The sequence below is a fragment of the Ochotona curzoniae genome, unplaced genomic scaffold, assembly GCF_017591425.1.
Source record: "Ochotona curzoniae isolate NIBS_2020 unplaced genomic scaffold, NIBS_Ocur_1.0 contig_4064, whole genome shotgun sequence".
Taxonomy (NCBI): Eukaryota; Metazoa; Chordata; class Mammalia; order Lagomorpha; family Ochotonidae; genus Ochotona; species Ochotona curzoniae.
Genome location: NW_024466107.1, coordinates 10,620,846 through 10,642,193, shown reverse-complemented (window position 1 = coordinate 10,642,193; position 21,348 = coordinate 10,620,846). Strand labels below are relative to the sequence as shown.

The 21,348-nt window shown below is 45.9% G+C and overlaps 1 protein-coding gene across 3 annotated transcripts in view; it reads right to left on the bottom strand.

The window, feature by feature from the left end:
• PHACTR1 (phosphatase and actin regulator 1) overlaps window positions 1-21,348 on the bottom strand; it is a 517,458-nt gene that overhangs the window by 40,196 nt on the left and 455,914 nt on the right. For all 3 annotated transcript variants that reach the window (XM_040984149.1, XM_040984148.1, XM_040984147.1), the window contains 2 exons: window positions 11,507-11,754; window positions 7,956-8,112 (listed from right to left, as the gene is read on the bottom strand). In XM_040984149.1, the coding sequence (XP_040840083.1) occupies window positions 7,956-8,112; window positions 11,507-11,754 (405 nt within the window). The remainder of the gene's footprint in view (window positions 1-7,955; window positions 8,113-11,506; window positions 11,755-21,348) is intronic.

Below are 21,348 nucleotides of genomic sequence, written 5' to 3'. Positions count from 1 at the left end.
AGAAGCACTAGCTGGAGTCAGAAGAATCCTAATCTTATGAGATATTACAACATGAACTTAGCTAACAGCATAACCTCCATCTGGCTTATTCTGTCTTACACTATTGAGTGTTAGACACAGTGACCATATCTGTGTAAGTCTTCAAACGCTCTATTATTTTTTCAGATTCTGCGCATACTTTTGTGCCATGGGTGAAGAAATTCATCCAAGTCTTCTAGATGTTACAGGCACAAATCCTTAGTGAGGAAAATCTGAATGGAGGGATCCCAACGTCCTGGCTCAGATACCCACAATGCTACTCCTTGCAACAAAATTGCCTTGCAAATGAAGTCTGGCCCATTTTTCAGCTGTTTCACATAATGATGTAATTCAGTTTGTCTATTATCTGCTGCTAAGTTCCCGGATGACCGATAGTTCCTTCTCTGGAGGGAAGAGTGACAGAAACAACCCATCCTTGTGACTTTCTTTGGTTCCTATGTGGGCACAAAGACGGGAGGAAAGGAAAACAATATGTTGTACTAAAAAAAAATGTAGCCCCACAAACTCTGAGCGTTGTTCTAATTAACAGATTTATGAGAAAATAAGCCCTGAATCAAGTATTCTTATTCAATGCGTCAATTAATCAGATAGTGCCTCATTACCATTTTCTTGAAAGAGCAGGAAGTTGAATCAGAAGCAAGCAGTGGGAATTCCAAATGGGGCTCCTAACGCTGGTCCCTAGGAGGGTTTTTCAAAAAAGGATTTTGCATATTGTGTAGTGAACTAATGAGATGGGTCAAATGATGGGGAGGCATCTGGGCCACAGGGTCCACCTGCTTGTTTAGCAAATACTGCAGGACTCCATACTGCCTTCCAGTGCCATCCCCTCTGACTTGATGGCTTCCAATCGCGGAGTTTCAGCTCGGTGCTCAGGATCTACTTTGTTTGACAGGTGATGTCTAACTCCACGCAACAAAGTTCCCCCAGAACAGGCCATTTCCGCCTATATTTTCTAGGTCTGGACATGAGCAAGTATCGAGGCCATTTTTCTTAATTTGTCCACCTGAATTCATGTAGGTGTTGAAACCCCAAAGTCCTACACTGAAAGGGGAGAAACTTCATTTACCTCTGGTGTGTAGAGGTGGGGCTTTCGGAAAGTGATCAGATCAAGTTAGGACATTAAGGCGTAGCCACCACTACTGAGCCCTGCGAGAGGGAGAGAGACCACACAGATACAGGCAGATACCATGACAGGATACAGCCAAGGGAGGCCCATGCAGGAGCCTGTACCATTGGACTTTATACCTCAGGATTGTGGGCTGCAAACCTGGTTTCCTTATAAAGCAGCTTGCCTCAGGCATTTCGTTATAGGAATGAACAGCTGACTATACTAGTGGTCCCATTCGACAGGAATGCCACAGTCAAGAGGATGATGGCAATGATGAAGATGATGAGGATGATGACAGTGACTGGGTAAAACTCCAAGAGGATATCTCAGAAGCCACTTTAAAATTTCAAGCAAGTCTCTTTCCTGTCACCCAGCCCCCGCCAGTTTCTTTACAGTGGTCATTCACAGGACATGTATCCAGGGAAGCGACATCAGTCCAAGTTCAGTTGACCTCATCAAGCCTTTGACTGATATTCTTAGTTTTGGCAGCTGTGTGCTCTGCCGGAAGAACTGACCTATCAGGGAGACGCAGCGCACTTTCTGTTCACCTGCAGTCTCCTGGGGAGACGTCGCTTGCCTTTTGCAGTGAGGTGCTGGGGTGGCAGACTCAGCAACCCTCATCCCAAATGGTAAATGTGAGAGAAGTCAGGAAACTGTATTTTATTGTTTGTGTAATTAACAAAAATTTGGCTCTGATATCCTCCTTTGAAGACTATATTGTTATAGAAAGCAGCATAGAATCCTCTGTACATACTATTATGTAGGTTGCTGTTGTAGTGTAGAGTATGTAGGACTGAACAATATAGGTTAGTGTGATGAAATTCTGTGATGAAATTCTGTGATGAAATTCTAAATGAGAGGGACTAGCATAAGATCACCAGGCTATGATTTCTCTACAGTACTCATCTAATTCTCCACCCCATGCTCCTTGTGCCCAAAGACTTTTTTTTTTTTAAGATTTATTAATTTTTATTGGAAAGGCAGGTCTACAGAGAGAAGGTGAGACAGAGAGAAAGATTTTTTGATCACTGGTTCACTCCCCTAGTGGCCACAATGGTCAGAGCTGAGCTGATCTGAAGCCAGGAGCCAGGAGCTTCCTCTGGGTCTCCTACGAGGGTCCCACAGCTTGGTCCATCCTCGGCTGCTTTTCCTGGCCACTGTATGAGTAGCTATATGAGTAGTGGAGTAGTCAGGATTAGAACCAGCACCCATATGGGATCCTGGTGCTTGCAAGGTGAGGATTTAGCCACTCAGCCATTGTGCTGGACCCAAGAATATTGTTTCTTTAAGGGGTAAGGATGGTAAATCATGATGAAGAGTGCAAAGAGGCAGGACTTTGGTACTTTTAAAAGAAGGGACCTGTATCTTCCCCATCAAATGGTGCCCAATGCTTGGCTGCACAGATCCAATCACATCCTCAGGTACTGGGGCCCAGTCCTTCTCACTGGCAGCTCCTCAGCGTGAACGCAGAATAAGAACTGTAGTGTCTTCCTCCAGCCCAGCACACCCCGGAGGGTCCCTTGACTACATTCCTGTGGCACAGAGAGCTGCAATAAAGGCTCTTAGGACAATGCTTATGTTACCGTCAGCATCATTCCATATCCATTCCAGGTATACAAACACTGCCAATTCTCCTAGGACAGGAGGTGCACATGCGCACATGCTCACAATTATTTTGTAATGCACAGAATGTCCCTGCCATGTCATCTTAGCCAGGAGGTGCAGGCACTCAGGAAGACTTACTTAATGTCCATGAATCAGGGGCATCAAGACTGAAACCATGTGGTCCTAGTCTGACAATGTTTGATGATACTGCATATTTCTTCAGAAGAACGGACAAGACTGGTCTATCATGTCTGTAAAACAAGGAGTTGAAGCTGAAGGAATAATCGCGGGTCCCTTTCCTTGAAGCAAGGATTCTTCCTTTGGCTTCAAGTTCCAATGCTCCCTGCTCCCAACAGTCTCCATACATGTGCCTCCAAATTTCCACATTGAAATCCTAACCCATAGGCCCTTCCCAGCGGTTAACAGGGCCTTCACTGGACGTGAGATGTGGGCACGTTAAAAAGAAATCATTAGGACGGGCTCTAACTTAACACACCTAGTGTTTAAACAAGCAGCCACACGCTTCGGAGGATGCTGCATGGAAACGAAGGCAGGTGTCAGAGAGATGTGGATATATGCAGAGCACTGCCGAGGACTGCCTGTAACTGGAAGGCAGCAGAGACGTATGGAACGCAGTCCCCTGCACAGCCCTCAGAAGGAGCCAACCGCCTGACATCTTGATCTCAGACTTGTCACCTCCAGACTGTGAGAGAATGGATTTATGCTTGCCTCCTTTGGGGACACTTGCATCCCATACCTGGATTTTGAATCCCAGCTCTGCTTCCAATTCCAGTTTCCTGACAACATATACTGGGAAACAGCAGGTGATGCTTCAAGGTCCCTTGGGTCGCTGCCATCCACACGGATCCCAAGCTTTTGGCTTTGACCTGGCCTAGCCCTGGCTGTTGTGGTATTTGGGGAGTAAGCCAATGGATGGGAGATTTCCCTCCCTCTCTCGCTGCCCCCACCAAAATGATCAATAAATAAATTGCAGAAAAGAGTTCTATTTGTAGGCATCTCCGCTTAGCCACTTTGTGCTGGCAACCCTAGGAAATTAACATACACAGTAATCTAAATGAAATCAGTGTCTTCCTCTGACCAAGAGGAAGAAGCACAGGTAAGTAGCTTGAATCCCCACTGCCAAGTCCAGGGACATGACAGCACAAGGAGAAGCTCCCCTTGTGAAACAGGCAGCTACCTTCTAGAAGCTTCCAAAGAGGGTTGTTTCCAGTCCTTCATGAACTCCTCCTACTGTTCCAGCTTAGGACAAGTTTGAGAAAAGCCCGACTAACCCTACTAGCTGCACAGAAGGTGCTGACAGATCATTGCCGAGGAGTGTGTAAGTTTAAGGGTGAAGAGAGGCAGAGCATCCAAATCCTCACTCACTCCTGAGCTTAATTCAGGTTTCACGTAATCCTACAGACACTGGGAGGCACCTTCCACTGTCGTTTTCTTCCTTGGTCTTCCCTGTCCCTGTCTGGTCCCAACAACATAGAGGGCATGAAGAAGAGCCAGGAAGGGGAATGCAGACAGAGACAGCAGGCCTGTGGATCACTTGGCTGCGTGCGCAAACCTGACTGTTCCTCTGGAGAGGCCCACTGCACCTGCTGCTGTGTGACCAATTTCAGAGCCCTAGTCCCTTGCCTTTAAACAAACCTATACGTCCGGGTGACTTGAAGAATGATTTGCTTTCCATTGGGGTTCCACAAATAAAGCATTACTTCTCAACCACACTCCCAGTAGTCCTAAGGTCTACCTCTGAGCTTGGGGCAGGGACAGCTTCATTTCATTAATCACTCGGTGCCCCATGTTGAGAAGTGATGCATCAGAAGGCACGATCCCCTGGCTCACCAACAGGGTGTCCTGCCAGGGCTCTGAATGACAAACTTGGAGAAGCACATGCTTCATGTCTAGTGTTTAGAATGCTGGCCTCAAAGAGAGGATGTCTTAAACCAGATTTCAAATAAATAAAGTAGAGCCACATGGATAGGGCATCATTCTTGGGGAAATTAAATGTTTGGCAAATGAAGGAGCTAGAGGTTAGGTTGAGGGCTTCTCAGTGTTCAGACTGGACTCAGACAGAAGGCAGATCAAGTCTGCAAGGGGAGCTCTGGATGGCCTCAGGCTATCTGTATCTCCACTAATGGGAGGTCACCGGAAATGCAAGGTGGTGCTCGTGTAGGCTGAGAAATGACACTCAGAACGGTTGGCTCTGATCCTTTTGAGAATTGCATCAATAATTCGGGCATGTGCTCTCACTAGTGCACTGGCATTCCATGCCCATTCATAACCAAATTAAAAAGAATAATGTAGAACACTTTTTAATAGAAGCCCCACTATTTCCATCTCAGTTGCTCCGGGATAGTCTTATCCACCTCTTGTTCCGAGTCTGAACACATAAGGAGCAGAAGCAATGCACATCCTGCTGACCCCGCTCAAGTCTCCCAGGTACACAGTCCACACTTCGTCCAATGGTAGCTGATTGAAATAGTCATCGCCAGTGAGAAAATCAACATGACATGTTGACTGAGACTCTTGTAGCCTCCATGAACAAATGCTTTTTGGAATAGCAATCACTTTTGCTTTTGCATGTAGAAATTGTCTGTGATGACGAGTATTTCTGCAGAAACTGACAACATTTTGCTTGGTGTTTCTGTCTCACACTCCTTGTCCCCCTTTCGGGATTACTCTTGGAGGGCTGTGCACACTTCTTTTTCTGATGCTACTAAAAACGTCTTGCTCAAATTGTGTTTTTCTATCTCTTTTACTCCATGAGGTCTGTGGACTTGTCTGCACTTTTTCAAAGAGCTAAAGATTTCTAGTACACTACAGCTGTCACACAGAGCTATAGAACACTGCAGTCTTATAGCTTCAGAAATGCAAACTCCTCCACAAATTTCTCCATCCTTGGAGCCACTGTTGCTGGTCATAAGGCATGTCTAGCGATCAGTTAACCTAGCCTAATCCCTTCACTTTATGATGTTCAGGCACAGCAAGTGCCATAAGCACATACAACATACCAGGGCTAGAGCTGGAGTCGGAGATGCTGCCTCCTGAGTAGCTGTGTCTCTACCATAATCTCCTTCTGCCTCTCTGAGCTCCCTTTTCATCCTGCTGTAACTCCGGAATGTAAGAGTGGATGAAGCACAGAGCTGGGATCCCCTCAATGGAACATCCTTGCAATCCTGGGGGCTGACCCAATGGCTGTGCTAACTCAAAGATGACCTGAAGATACTGACTTGGCAAAAAAAAAAAAGCCCTCATTTGCTAAACTTTGCAAGACCCTACAAAACATGGCTGGCATCCCCTGCTTTAGACACAGTCCTTGTGGAGTTGCCAGGAGCTTTATCCCAAGGAAAGAAGCTCCCTAGTCAGAAGTCAATAAAGATGGCATGGAATCAGGGCAAGGAGAGAGCTCTCAACTCAGTGGCTTAAATGTGCCCAGTGCTGCCTTCGCTGTTCTCTTCCTAGTTGCTATAATGAAATGCAGCTGGGAATGACACATACTGTGGGAAGCCTTCAACGCACGCAGTCATAAGCACCTGGGCAAGACAGAGTCAGAACGCAGAGACGTTCTGGTGCATGGATGGTCAAACAACGGCTCTTTTCCACCGGGTTTTACTGCAGTTGATCATGGTGGAGGTGTGTAGGCACGGGCTGAGGCATGCAAGGTGGGAGCAGGGCTGGTTCTGTGCAGTAGAGGCTTTAGGAATAATGATGCCCGTCTCCAGCTTGTCAGTCATTGCCACGTGGCCTCAGGGTGAAGAAACAAGTGGCCGGCCTTGCATCCTTTGCTTTGTATCTTTCTCCCTTTCCACCCAAAATGCTGCTGGCAGAAACCAAATGTGCTGGCATGTTGTGCATAGCCACAGGGATGCCTTTCATTTGCCCCTCACATACGTCGGGCTCTGTCTGCTCTGTAGCAAAGGTAGGGAAATGGGAAGTGAGGGGAAAGAGTCACAGTAGAAGGCACCCATGTTTTGGAGGTGGGCTGAGGGGGCTAGGGTCAAAAGGATCTGCTACTTCTCTTTTTTTCATCACCTCCAGAGTATAATATTACTGACATCATATGTAAACTTGACAATGCAGGGGCAGGAAGCCGCCTAGGCTGGTAACTCCTCACCCTAGAGAGGAAGCGTTGGTATATGCAGCTTGCGGGAGGAGACCTGGGTGATAAGCCAAGATCCTTGCCCTCTAGTGCTTTAATGCCTATGCTATGCTAAAAGGCATTTAAAGCTTGCTAGGCTAAGAGAGACAAAAAGAAGAGAAGACCAATGGATAGGCATTGCTGCCAAAGATGGGTCAGACTCTAGAGAGTTCTGAGTACCCAGCATTGAGGCAATAGGAGAGATCTGGAAAACCAGATCTGTGCAATTGCATGAAATGAATGCATATGTGTATTGCAGGTGGCTAGACATTCTCATTCTGGGACTCTGCAAACTACAGGGTACGAGGCCAAACCGTCCAGCAGGGAAGATCACTTCACAGAATCACAGCAACATCATCTGGGGAAAGTCAAGTGAGCCTGGCAATAGAAACGCCCTTCCGTAGTCAAGTGAATCAGCTAGGAGGGAAGATAGCCGCCTGCCATTGGATGACACCCATGCCTACCCAACCCACTTTCTTCATTTGTCCAATGGGGAGAGGATGACTACTTGGTAGAGCTGTAGGAAGGAATAAGCAATAACAACGGATCAGAGACTAGGGTTGAGGCATATCAGGTAGAACCATCTGTTACATTGGCATTGCAAATAGGCACCGAGTGTGAAAGCTACACCAATGTCAGGGACACATGTACACCAAGGGTGATTACCCGAGAAGAGTCTGAGTAGTAATGAGATATCATTACCAAGAGTTTAACAGTACGATGGAGAATGCAGTTATTGGATTGTTTCTTCCTCAGTCTAACCACAGCTTACATGGTTAAAGACCTCAACATGGCCTGATCTTCTAGAATGAAGGTAGCTCTTGTTTCTGGAAACCTGCCCCTTGGTTTCTGCCTGAAGCCCAAAGCACATGAAATGTCCAACATTTGGATGAATGAAAAAGAACTACAGGTTTCAATGTGGAGACAAAATGGAATGACACCCTCCGCTTGGGGCCAGGAACACCAAGGGCTGAGCCGGGACGGAGACGGAATTCTGTTCAGACCTGTAGAGTCAGGCTCTAGCAGTGAGGTGGGCAGAAGGCACTGCCAACTTACCTGGTGAGCTTGGTGCCGATCTGTTGCCTTAGCTCCAGCCTCTCCTCATCGGTCTGTCGGGGAAGGATGTTCTTTTCTTCTAGCTCTCGCTTGGAGGGCCTGTTGCTGAGTTTGATGGCTAAAGAGTCCTTCCTGCAGACCTTCATGGCCAGAGAGCCTGCAGGAAGCAGAAGTGAATCAATGAATGCTGACACATATCTGCGTATGCTCCCAAAAGGCCAACCTTGGGCCATCAGGTATAAGGCAGGAAGAAAGACACAAAGGACTTAACATCTGAGAGTGATTAAAGTCTCCATTCTCAGAACTCCTGCCATCGGCCTGGTCTCTACACCTAGCACTGTGTGGGACCTGTGGGCAGCCATAGGAAGCCTGTGACTGGCTCTCTGCTCTCTGAGACTCCCCGTATGCATGCAACATCACAAAGGAGGGCAGGACCGGCTGCAGAGGACAAGAGGGGAAGAGGACACAGGCCTCCTCTTAGCCTGGAGAAGCCCTGCAGAAGTTGAAGGACAGATGGAACTTCCAGCAGGCAGCAGGTGGAGTGGGCTCTGCACCTGCAGACACTAAGTGGAAGGGGAGCGGTATTTCCAAAGATGGAGATAAAAGCTCTGCCAGAGCTGGGGCATAGGAGGAATGTGAAGCAGAGTAGACAGAGGGACTCGGCAGAGGTGGCTGTGAAGGCAATAGGCAATAGGCTGGGATTGCTTCTTCTTTTTAACATGAGTTCCAGGATACTCAGAGGCCACTGCCGTTGTGACAGCTAGGATAGCAGAGCAGCACTGAGCATAGAAGTCAAGACATCTGTTCATATGCCATGTTTCACTCTGGAGTAGCTCCATACAGGGTCCTGTTTTGGTTCTGGACTCCAGCTTCCCACCCTGGGTGGCAGGGGTGTGGGGATGCTGGGGGCACAGACAACAGTGATGGCTCAAGGAACTGGGGTTCCTGTCACCAATGTAGGAGACCTGGGTTGAGTTGCCAGCTCCTGGCTTTGGCCCCAGCCCAGCCCCAGTCACTTGGGGAGTGAACCAGACAAGGGAAGCTCTGCCTGTCTGTAGGTTCCAGAGAGTAGCTAGCTACATGTATCTGGTAAGTAGAGGCCAGGCATGCTTTTGAGCATGCAGCAATGTACAGGGCAGTCCCACAAAGGATGACATGGTCCAAACTGCTGTGACTGCTGCGACTGAGAAACCTGGTATAAAGCATTCAGCTCTGTGACATCAAAGGGCTCAGAGAAGGCAACAGCTGCTGCTTCTGCTCTGTGTGGTTCTTCCTCAACCAAACTCTGATCCCTGCCTGGCTCACCAGAGCTCTTAGCAGCTCTCACCTTTAGCTGGCTATCTACTAACTAGACAGCAAGCAGCAGGTACCAGCGAGCAGCTGCTGTGGGCTTCCTCTAACTTTTATCGAGTAGAACTTTCCTCTCCTCCTCCCCTGGTTCTGGGGTAAGAGCTTTGAATCGCTTATAGCTGGAAGCAAGCGGCAGCACTGCTCCTTAGCAGAAGGGCAGCTCTGTGTGCCAGTTGCCTCCATTTCTGATCTGTGCTACAGGCTCGCTGTAAGATGCAGATAGCAGAGTCTAGCCATGCTGTCAGGCCCACTGAGGACCATCATTTATGCCTAATTTCCTTAGCTACCACTGAAAAAGCTGACCAAGTATTACTCGTATCACTAAAATCTATTCATAGCAAGCATGGTAGCTTTTGTCTCTCCTCTCTGTATATCCGCCTTTCCAATGAAAAAATAATAAAAATAAATCTTTAAAAATTAAAAAAACCCATTTATTTACTTAGTGAAAAGTCAGATATACAGAGAGGAGGAGAGACAGAGAGGAAGATCTTCTGTCCGATGATTCACTCCCTAAGTGAGCACAATGGCCGATGCTATGCCAATCCAAAGCCAGGAGTCAGGAACTTCTTCCGGGTCTCCCACACGGGTTCAGGTTCCCAAAGCTTTGGGCCGTCCTCAACTGCTTTCCTGGGCCACAAGCAGGGAGCTGGATGGGAAGTGGAGCTGCCGGGATTAGAACCAGTGCCCATATGGGACCCCAGCACGTTCAAGGCAAGGACCTTAGCTGCTAGACCACGCCGCTGGGACCAAGCACGGTAGCTTTAAAAAATATTTCTTTATTTGTATTGCAAAGGCAGAGTTACAGAGAAAAGGAGAGCGAGAGAGAGAAAGAGCTAGAGAGAGAGAGAGAGATCTTCCATCTACTGGTTCACTCCCCAAATGGCTACAACAGCAAGAACTGATCTGATCTGAAGATAGGAGCCAGGAGCTTCTTCTAGGTCTCCACATGGGTAAAGGGTCTTAACCACTCAGACTTTTCACTGATTTCCCAGGCCATAAACAAGGAGCTGACTGGGAAGTGGAGCAGCCAGCCAGGACATGAACTGGTGCCCATATAGGCCAGTGCTTGAAAAAAACAGGATTGCCCTGTTGAGCCAAGGCACCTAGACCAGCATGACAGATTTTAAACTTTGCTTTCTTTATCTCTTCTCTTGGCTATTAGCATATTTAAAGGTCTTAAATAAGAAATCTATATCCACTCCATCTATAGGTATGCTTACAAATGAATTTGTTCCATATATGATGGTTAGTATTTACTTAAAAATAAAATAATTATTCACTTGAGAAGGAACAGAGAGACAGAGAGCACTCGAATCTGCTGGCTTACTCCCAGCGTGCCTTCAGTGGAGGTGTCTGGGTCACACTGAACCAGGAGCCAGGAACTCAATCCAGGTATTACACATGGATGGCAGGGTCCAAGGACCTAAGCCAGCACCTGTTTCCTCTAAGGATACACACTAGAAGAAAGCTAGAGAGCCTGGCGCAGTAGCCTAGCAGCTAAAGTCCTCGCCTTGCATGTGCAGGGATCCCACATGGGCACCGGTACTAACCTTGGCAGTCCCGCTTCCCATCCAGCTTCCTGCTTGTAGCCTTGGAAAGCAGTCGAGGACGGCCCAAAGCCCTGGGACTCTGCACCCAAGTGCGAGACTTGGAAGAGGCTCCTGGCTTCAGATCAGCTCAGTTCTGACCAATGCAGCTTCTTGGGGAGTAAATCAGTGGACGGAAGCTCTTTCTTTCTGTCTCTCCTCCTCCTCTCTGTATCTCTGACTTTCCACTAGACACTAGGACACTAGAATCAGAAGTATAGCCAGGACTTGAACCCAGACCCTCCAATGTGGGATATAGAGATCTTAACCAATGTGTTAACTGCCAGGCCACATGCCTGCCCCAGTGGTTAGCGTTTCTGGACTTTCTTTTTTTCTAAGTGAGGACAGATTTCTAAGCACTCGTTCCTCTCCCAAAGGAAACAACAAAGGGAAAACCATGCCAAGAGATGGGAGGGGGCAGACAGCTGCTGCCAGCTGTAAAGCCAGGAGGGCATTTACAGACAGTTTGCCCTCTCGTTTTACTGACAAACAAATTGACCCTCTAGCAGGAAATACCAGACCCAGGACTGGAACCCATATGGTTGGGCAGCTGGGTGAGCCCTCTCCTCAACGCCATGTTGGCCTCTTTTTTTTGACAAGTTTGGGTTCACGTACTGGTATACAGTGAGCTGTCGTCATCTTCATCCTCCTCCTCTTCCTCATCTTCTCTTGTGTATAGGCAAGACGAGTCTTCGTAGTCTGACTCATGAGGCACATTTTCTTTATTGTCGTCACATTCAATCACAACAGTTGGCACTTGTCTTATCTCTGGAAGGCCCATGGGTCCTGCTTTCGTGACACCGTCAGCAGAGTGCAAACCAGAGCTATGGTAAGTCGTGGAACAGGGAACCCGCTGCTCGGAGCTGTTGACAGACAGGGAGGAAAAAGGAAATGTACTTGAAGGCGTTGGAACTCGTCTTAGATTTCATTTGTTCAGGCCTAAGAGACAAAGCTGCTCTTCTCACTTGACAGCCCATCATCTTAGCGCAGTGGCTTCCCGATGCTGGGACATCCTCCCAACTAAGAACTAAGAAATTCTAGCATCTGATGGAAGGGCTGTGGTGGTTATTACGTAACACTGCTGACTCGTACACATTACAGTGGTAAATTTCATGTCCTATGCATTCACCACAATTAAAAAATAAATAAAAATTAGGAACAAGAGAAACTAATTCCAGAAACATTTATGGCTCAGATCAGTATCTGCAAGGAGCCAAGGAAGGTTCATTTGCAACACCTGCCTCAGAGGGGAACTATATTCATGATTGGGCAGTAGCAAGTGATGCTCTAGTTTTCACAAGCCATCCAGGAGACAGGTGGAACCTGAGTGTGGAGGATATGGCTGGAGATGCTGAAGAGGACAGCAGGGAGTGTGAGGATGCAGATGCCCTGGACACACCAGGGTGACCAAGAGAAAGCTCTTGCCCACGGATAATGCCAGTTCTCAGCAAGGAGGCCCAGGTAATGTCTGGCTGGCTTTTCCTGGAAAGTTTGCTTTGCTTGTTAAAAAGATTTATTTATTTTATTAAAAAGATAAGAGATACAAGAAAGGAGAGACAGAAGACCTCCGTCCCCATGACCTCCGTCCCCATGACCTCCGTCCCCATGACCTCCGTCCCCATGACCTCCGTCCACATGACCTCCGTCCCCATGACCTCCGTCCCCATGACCTCCGTCCCCATGACCTCTGTCCCCATGACCTCCATCCACATGAACTCCATCCCCATGACCTCCGTCCTCATGACCTCCGTCCCCATGACCTCTGTCCCCATGACCTCCGTCCCCATGACCTCCGTCCCCATGACCTCCGTCCACATGACCTCCGTCCCCATGACCTCCGTCCACATGACCTCCATCCACATGACCTCCGTCCACATGACCTCCGTCCCCATGACCTCCGTCCACATGACCTCCGTCCCCATGACCTCCATCCACATGATCTCCGTCCCCATGACCTCTGTCCCCATGACCTCAATCCACATGAACTCCGTCCCCATGACCTCCGTCCCCATGACCTCTGTCCCCATGACCTCCATCCCCATGACCTCCATCCACATGACCTCTGTCCAGGACTTCCATATGGGGGCGGGGGCCCAGGCACTAGGGCTTTCTTCTGCTGCTTTCCCACGTGCATTGGCAGGCAACTGGGTGGGAAGAGGAACAGCTGGGAGTCTGATTGACACCACACGACATGCTGCTGTGGCAAGTGGTAGTATGACCTGTTGTGCTGCCATGTTGGCTCGCAAAATATATTTTTTAACTAAAAAAGAAAAGAAAAGAAAAGAAAAGAAAAGAAAAGAAAAGAAAGAAGAAAAGAGAAGAAAGAAAAGAAAAAAGAAAAGAAAAGAAAAGAAAAGAAAAGAAAAGAAAAGAAAAGAAAAGAAAAGAAAAGAAAAAAATGCCTGGCAGAGTGGCCTAGCAGCTAAAGTCCTAGCCTTGAATGCGACGGGATCCCTTATGGGTACCGGTTCTAATCACAGCAGCTCCACTTGCCATCCAGCTCCCTGCTTATAGCCTGGCAAGGTAGTCAAGGATGGGCCAAAGCTTTGGGTTCCCCCTGCACCCACGTGGGAGACCCAGAAGGGTTCCTGGCTCCTGGCTTTGGATTGGCTCAGCACTAGCCATTGCAGTCACTTGGGGAGTGAATCAATAGTCGTATGGAAGATCTTCCTCTCTGTCTCTTCTCTCTGTATGCCTGACTTTGTAATAAAAATAAATAAATCTTAAAAAAAAAAAAAAACCAGAAAAGAACAAAACAGCCATATATGTTCATCACTGGAAAGTTAGGAAATGTATATAATTAAAAATAAAAATAAGAAAAACTATTATTTTCTTAGTAGAGTCTATTTGATGGCCCTATTGAGATTTGAAATTCTTTTTTTGACAATCTGTAAATGGGGTCTAGCAAGAATAATGAGACTGCTGGAAGAAACTCAGGGTTAGGTTTATAATTCTTCTGATTAACTGGAAGTAGAATCCATATCCTTCATTTAAAAAATTTTTAAGCGCAGGAAATCCAACACATTTCATTACTGAAAAGTGATGGAAATGCCGTATGAGCTCCATCAGTGTTTTCCAGTTGAATATTTTCTCCAAAGGATATTAAACTGATGACATAAAATGCATGAGTCTCCTTTGAAGCTTCCAATTATGCTTGAAATTACAGCCATGTCTAATTTAAATTCAATGAACTTTCTTCATTCTGTTGTTTCCAAGACACTATTTTTCTCTTTGTATTCTTCATAAAACTTTTCAAGTGATATAAATGAAAACCCAGTTAACACATTCAGAGCTATAATATTCAAGGCAACAAATGAAACTAAATTAAAAAAAAATTCCAAACCTTCAACAGTTGGTTAGGATTTAATCACGTCTTTATAAGACTGTAGTGCCTGGTTAGACATTCACAGCCAGTTTCATATGAATGGCAGTGGGGCAGGAGAAGCAGGGTGATGTATTATAGACCTTCCAAAAGCATGTGAAGATGCATGGGATTTCACACATTTTCCACCAAGTTCACTGGCTTTTAATTCCGTTTTGCATGAGCTTTTTGCACTGACTTTTCTTGTGACGTTCTGAATGATGGCTTGTCTGCCACACCGTGCAGGTGGCCCTTCCACCAAGCCAGGACAGTTATCGTATTTTAGATACACTTGGATTTCACTTGGGACATTGAGGCAGCTAGGCCTAGAAGCAGCAAAAATACAAATGCATGGCTTGTGTTTCATCCTAGCCCCCTACCTTCTCTGTGCCCCACTATAGTGTACTCAGCAATAGTTTCTACACAGGCACAGAAGTGAGCATGCGACAGCTGGAGGCCAGACATGAAAAACAGATGAGAATTCTGGTGAGCACAGCTTTCGAGGTGGAAAGGTTGGAAACCAGAAAGCATGTGTTCTTTAAGACATAAGACTCCAGACTGACTTCAGAAGGTAGAAAAGGGAGAAATACTGGGTAGAGGAAGAGAGGAGACGCATATACTACTGGGATAAATGAGAGATGAGTTTTGCTCCTCTTTCAACAATACACAGGAAATGTGAGACCTTTTTAAGCACAGAACTGAATCTGGCACAAGGCTGTGCGCCCAACCTTGGGAACTAGGGACCAGTCCAGTCACGGGGACAGGAAACTGCCTGTCGGAGACACTAGAGACAGTACCAGAAGCCCAAATCCAGAATGTGCTGGAATGCCAGACTTTCCTAACTGCTAAAGTGTTTCAGGAAGCTGAAGGCACCAACCAAAAAAACTGTGAAATCACCTGTTGCTAACTAAGAGAGGTAAGCCCATCCTTTTGTGACTGGAGATTTCAAGAGGAGGCGAGGACAACAGAGGACAACAGAGGACAGGAGGCGGTGCAGCCGGAGGCTGGGGAGGTCACCATCACAGGGCCTGCACTCAAGAAGCTGTGACGCAGAGCTGGGCCAGGTTCTGTCCCTGGCTCCCTTTTTGACACAAGGAAAATGAGTCTTCGGCAAGAATAGGACTTGTTTTATTTAGGTCTGATCTGCCAAGCGGCTTCAAAGCCTGATTAGTGTCGTTCAGACCAGCATTCCAGCGCTCAGGTATGGTCACCTCACTGGCTAGAACTCTGAAGGCCTCCTCTGCTTAAAAAGCCAGTGGTAACTGAGTGACCCAGTGGGAAGTCCAGTTAGTGCATGATGAGCTTTACTGGCTGTTCTTTCCAAGGGAAAGAAATGAATTAGTGCATGGCCTTTGCCCTTGCTTCTGCCGGCGAGCAAGAAGGCAGTGCCTTGCAGAATAACTGTGTCCCATAGCATTTTCATATTTATTTTCATTTTATTAGAAAGGCAGAGGAGGGAGGGAGAGAGAGAGAGGGAGAAAGAGAGAGACTACGAATCCACTAACCCATTCACTAAATGCCCACACTAGTTGGGACTGAGATAGGCTGAAGCCAAGAGCCCAGAATTCAATCCAGATCTCTTACATGGGTAGCAAGGATCCATGGACTTGAACCATCACTTGCAGCCTCCTGGGTGTGCATTAATAGGAAACCAGAATAGAAAGTGTAACAGGGACTCAAATCAAAGCACTAGAATATAAAATGTGGGTGTTTAATCACTGTGCCAAATGCCCACAGTGGTAACAGGTGTCTTATATAACAGAGTTGCCACGTGGGAGAATTTTCTAAGTAAAAGTTCTCACTGTAAAAAAAAAAAAGTGTAAACTATCAACTTACAAGCATAGGAATTAAAAACCTTGCATGATGTTCTATACCCAACACAATGTAGCCTAAATTGTTAACCCAGCCTCATTCCTTCCTCCTCTGTCTTAAAATATCTTGCCCCTTGGTCACCTGTGACTACTCACTTTATGCCCTTGGCCTAGAACATCCTAGCTTCCCATCCTACCTTCACTTCATTTATTCCTACTTATCTCTTAAAGCCCGTTTCCAACAGCACCTCATCTGAATTCACAGGAGAGTCCTCGGTTGGAAAAACTTTGAACATCTGTTTGCTTAGCATGTTCCCTCTGTTACTGCAGGCTCCTTGCAGGCAGTGAGTATGTCTTATTGGTGCTTGTATGTAATACCAAGTATTGTGCCTGATACAAAGGGAATACCCATGGGTTGTTGGACAGAATGACTCCTATAGAGATGACATGTATGCACAGTTGACAAAGCCTACTTAAAGGTATTGATGGAAGGATTGTTTTCTAACCTTAGGGAGGTTACCAGTGCAAGTGTGGAGGCCCTGGACTTGGTTGGGAACTTCAGAAAGGGCATCCTCATCAAATATGGACAGGAATCAAGGAGAGTGAAAAATGCAGTGTTCCACTGAATGTGTTGCCCAGTGTAGTGATGTATATAGGATGCTTTTAACCTTTACACAGCACCCAAAAAGTCATGAAATGATCACCACTACATAAAGGAGGAAACTGAAAGGAAACTTTATAGATTTGTGAAGTCACAGGCAAAAGGCAGGGTTGGAATACGAAGCCACTCTGTATCAAAAAACCGAACTTTTAAGATTATGTGCTTTGCCTAACCCAAACTGTTCCTATGCAAGAGAGAGGAAATACCACAGCTTGCAACATGTCAAAAAAAAAAAATGGGCACCATTACTTAAATCATTATTTTACTACTTCTCCTTCTTCTTCAAGATTTACAGGCAGATTTACAGAGGCGAGAGAAAGATCTTCCATCTGCTGGTTCACTCCCCAAATGGCTGTAACAACTGGAGCTGAAACCGTCCGAAGCCAGGAGCAAGGAGTTTCTTACAGGCCTCCCAGATGGGCTTTGGCCCATCCTTTGCTGCTTTCACAGGGCATAAATGGAGAGCTAGATTGGAATTTTGCCGGCACCAACAGGTGGAAGATTAGCTAGCTGAGCCATTGCGCTGCTCACTATTTTGCTTCTTCCAGGGTAAGACTGTTTTACATGCCATGACCTGGACACACCTGGGGCTCTAGCTTTAAGGCATCATCTTTTTTTTTTTTAAAGATTTATTTTTATTATTTTTTTATTGGAAAGGCAGATATACAGAGAGGAGAGACAGAGAGGAAGATCTTCCGTCCGATGATTCACTCCCCAAGTGAGCGCAACGGGCCGATACTATGCCGATCCGAAGCCAGGAGCCTCTTCTGGGTCTCCCACGTGGGCGCAGGTTCCCAAAGCTTTGGGCCGTCCTTGACTGCTTTCCCAGGCCACAGGCAGGGAGCTGGAAGGGAAGCGGGGCTGCCGGGACTAGAACCGGCGCCCATATGGGATCCCGGGCGTGCAAGGCGAGGACCTTTAACCACTTGCGCCACCGCGCCGGGCCCTAAGGCATCATCTTAAACATGGGGTTCAGCATGGTTGGGCTGCCACAGTGGCTCAACCGTTACTTATTGTCACACTTTCTTTTGCAATAGGTATAAAAGCACCTAAAATATTTACTCTCCAGGTCTGCACAAAATCATTTTCTGATCCCTGATCTAAACCAATGTTTGCTAAACTTTGACACACTCACTCTTTTATTATTCTTTGAAGGCCATTTGTAACATTATTAAGTTTGTATTTGTATGGCAATCTTTAAATAAAGTACATTATTTATTTTATCCTATGCAAAAAGTACCTTTATAATTACAGTTAATATGTTAAGAACTTACTTTAAAATAAATCAAATAAATCCATATTTTATATTTAAATATTTGTGCATACATTTATATTTAGAATACTATACATTTTACAAAAGTTTGTCCCAAACTCATGTATGGATCACCAGTGATGTGGACCCTGCATTTTGGTTAAATGTTGACCCAGACCAACATAGACACGGTTGACATCTCAAACCAAACATATGTTTACTTTACGGACTGTCTTGTGCATTGTTGGAGATGTGGACGGGAGTCCTCTCATGCCAGCCAGGGCTGTGCTCTTGACACCAGCAGTGCCCATTATTTTCCACATACGGACACAATGACTGGGAAATGTAGTTTACGGCACAAATTTTAAGTGAAGGAATATGGTAGTTATCTTTGTAATGGAAGGCAAGTATAACAAACACATTCACACAACTCAACCACTCTTTCTTAATGAACTTTGCTGGTTATTATGGAATACACGGATGGCTTTGGACTCTAGCCTTGGCTGAGCTCAACAGCGTTAATATGAACAGCACATGGCGGGGGTGAACAGGTGTAGAGAGAGCACAGACTACAAGAGGGAAGGCAGAGTGATACCTAGGCTGGGTAGTCTACCCTTGGATAAAAACAGGGTGTGAAAGGGGCCGGTGTCTGTTGTGGACACTTCAAAGATGTATGTCCTACAGAAAGGCATCACCACCCGCTCTCCTTGCCCTACTCCAGTGCCTCAGGCCAGCCTACAGCATAGAACATATTCACTGATTTAACATTTCTTTAGCCATTAACAAGTAAGCCCAGAAGGATGACGACTTTGCCTATCTTTCCTGCCTTCCTAGAGGGTAGAGCAGCCTAAAAATGAATGAATAGGGAAGAATGAACACAAGTGCACCTAAAACAGAAAGCCTGTTATTTATAAAAGAAATGCTCAAAATAGATTTGGAAGGCAGGAGAGTACAATTACAGTCTGGACTTAGTAAAAGATGCACAACTAAAACTCTTCTTCATCATGACCCCATGACAGATCCGGGAGGTGAAAAGCTTTATCCTCTAACCTCAGTCCTGTCCCCACCAAAAATGACGTGGAATATGTCATCATTTGAGCAAATATATATACATATATCGCTGACTCTAAACCGAAGTGGAGACGCATCAATGGAGAACGCAGTGGTGTCTCATGCTCATTTTCCTACACTTCAATGGTGGTGCCTGTTTCCAAGGAACCCCAAAGACTTGAAAACTGACTGACATTTCATGTTCATTGCTGGGAGATGGGAAGGAACATACTGTGTTCAATCATCCAGAGAGAGACGAATGGCTAAGCCATCCACAGCAAGTCAGGGTCCTTCTCCTACTGCATGTCAAGGCACTTTGTAATCACTTTATCTCCATCACTGGGGTAACACACAGCTCTGTGATCTACCCATGGGTGAGGGATTTCTGGTCATCAGATTCCTTTGAAACTCCTGCAGAAAATCAGGGACAAATCATGAAACTGAAAATCACTCTCTCTTTTAAAGACCCAATCATCCCTCCAACTCTTTTTAGGACTACTTTCCCATCACTTCTACAGAAAGATATGTAATAAAGAAATAGTACTTTTTGACATCTGATTACAAATACATTGACTGTTAGGGACAAAAAAAAATGCCTTATTTACAAACATGGCAATGCAAATGAAGTTAAACTTCAGTGAGAACAATTTCTGTAACAGAGTGTGCCCAAGAGAGAACATGGGCTACTTTCCTCTTGGAGAAGAAAAATGCATGAGAAATGGTGATCCAAAGTGTCATTCCTGAGGCTGAACGACAGAAATAATTGCTGCTGTCCAGGATAACAGTGCAGTCCCTTCCTGTTCAGAAAGCAGACACACATCACACACACGTCGTGGCCTGCAATGAGCCTACTGAAAGAAAGGCAACATTGGAACTTCTGTTTCCCTGATGGACATTAGTCAGCAAGGAACTGTGCCGTCCCCTACACAGACTGGGCTGCAGCCTTCAAGTGCAGGAAAGAAAGTTTGAGTGTTTCTTTGCCAGCAGTAGTATCGGATTGAACAGCCCATTCTCTGTCTTAGTGGGGATCAATGACCTACATTTCTGACCTATGAGGTACTTCACAGAATTCTTGTAAAATGGAATGAAAAGGTTTATTTTGGTTCACGACATGTTGAAATCCACTCACAGTTTTCCCAGAACTCAAATTTCCACCAACATTTTGAAGATTCCTTGTATGCATGGATTTCAGATGCTATGCACCAAATATTGCTGCCTTAATTCGGGATGTGCTTAAACGCACGTGCTTCATTATAAATAAGGCATTATGGATATCAACACTTAACTTGCTAAACACATTTCGTTTAGTGGTTTTATAATTCTGACCCATGGAGCATCCTGGGATAATGGTCTTGAAACAGATTAAGGAAATCAATATTTATGTATCAGGAAAGGGCAGGGCCTCCCTCTGAAGCAAACATGAATGAAAGAGCAAATTCTCTTTAGAAAATGCACTTCCTTTGTCATCGTCTAGGACCTCAAAATATTTAATGGCTTATATACTCACACTTTTTCTCTGTTTTGCTTGTTAACTGTGCAAGGTGTGTGTGTGTGTTCCTCCTTACAATGAAATTACCTTGTATATCCTGCCCCATGAGCAAGCAGTTGAAATTGAAAAACAACACATATGTGCAGTCACTCAAAGATGATTAAGTGCACTTCAAAAGGTTGTGGAAATGGAATTAAAAGTTTAGGTCTAAAAAAATTTTAAATCCATGCCTGTGTGGTATCTAAAGGAGTTCCTAGAAAAGGCACATTATGAAAAAAATGCATGAATTTCAAAAACAAATATTTTGAACATCTATATATTTACTTGAAAGGCAGTCCCTGAGTTACAGATAGATCCTAGGTTAATCCTACCAGCATTGGTTCACTCCCCACGTGGCTGCAACAGCCAGAGGCAGGCCAAGACAAAACCAGATCAGAGTGCCACCTGAGACTGGCACATGGGTGCAGGGGACCGAGTACTTAGGCCTTCTCCTGCTTTCCCAGGCACATCAGCAGGGAGCTGGCTTGGCTCTGGAGCAGCTGGGACTGGAACCAGTGGTCATGCGGAATTCTGGTGTCACTGCACTGACTTAAAACTATGCCGCAATACTACCCCTTTCCAAAATTCTTATGCCAAAATAAACTTATTGTTTAATTCTTTCCTGTGTTTGTGAACTTTCTGAAGTGTTTTTAAAACATCAGGGATGGGCATTTGGCTTAGTGGGTACTCTGTGCACATCACATCTCCGCGTGTCTAAAATCAGCCTCCAGCTCTGGCTCCTGATTCCAACTTCATGCTGGTGTGGTGTCCAGCAGGCAGCACCCAGAGCTCAA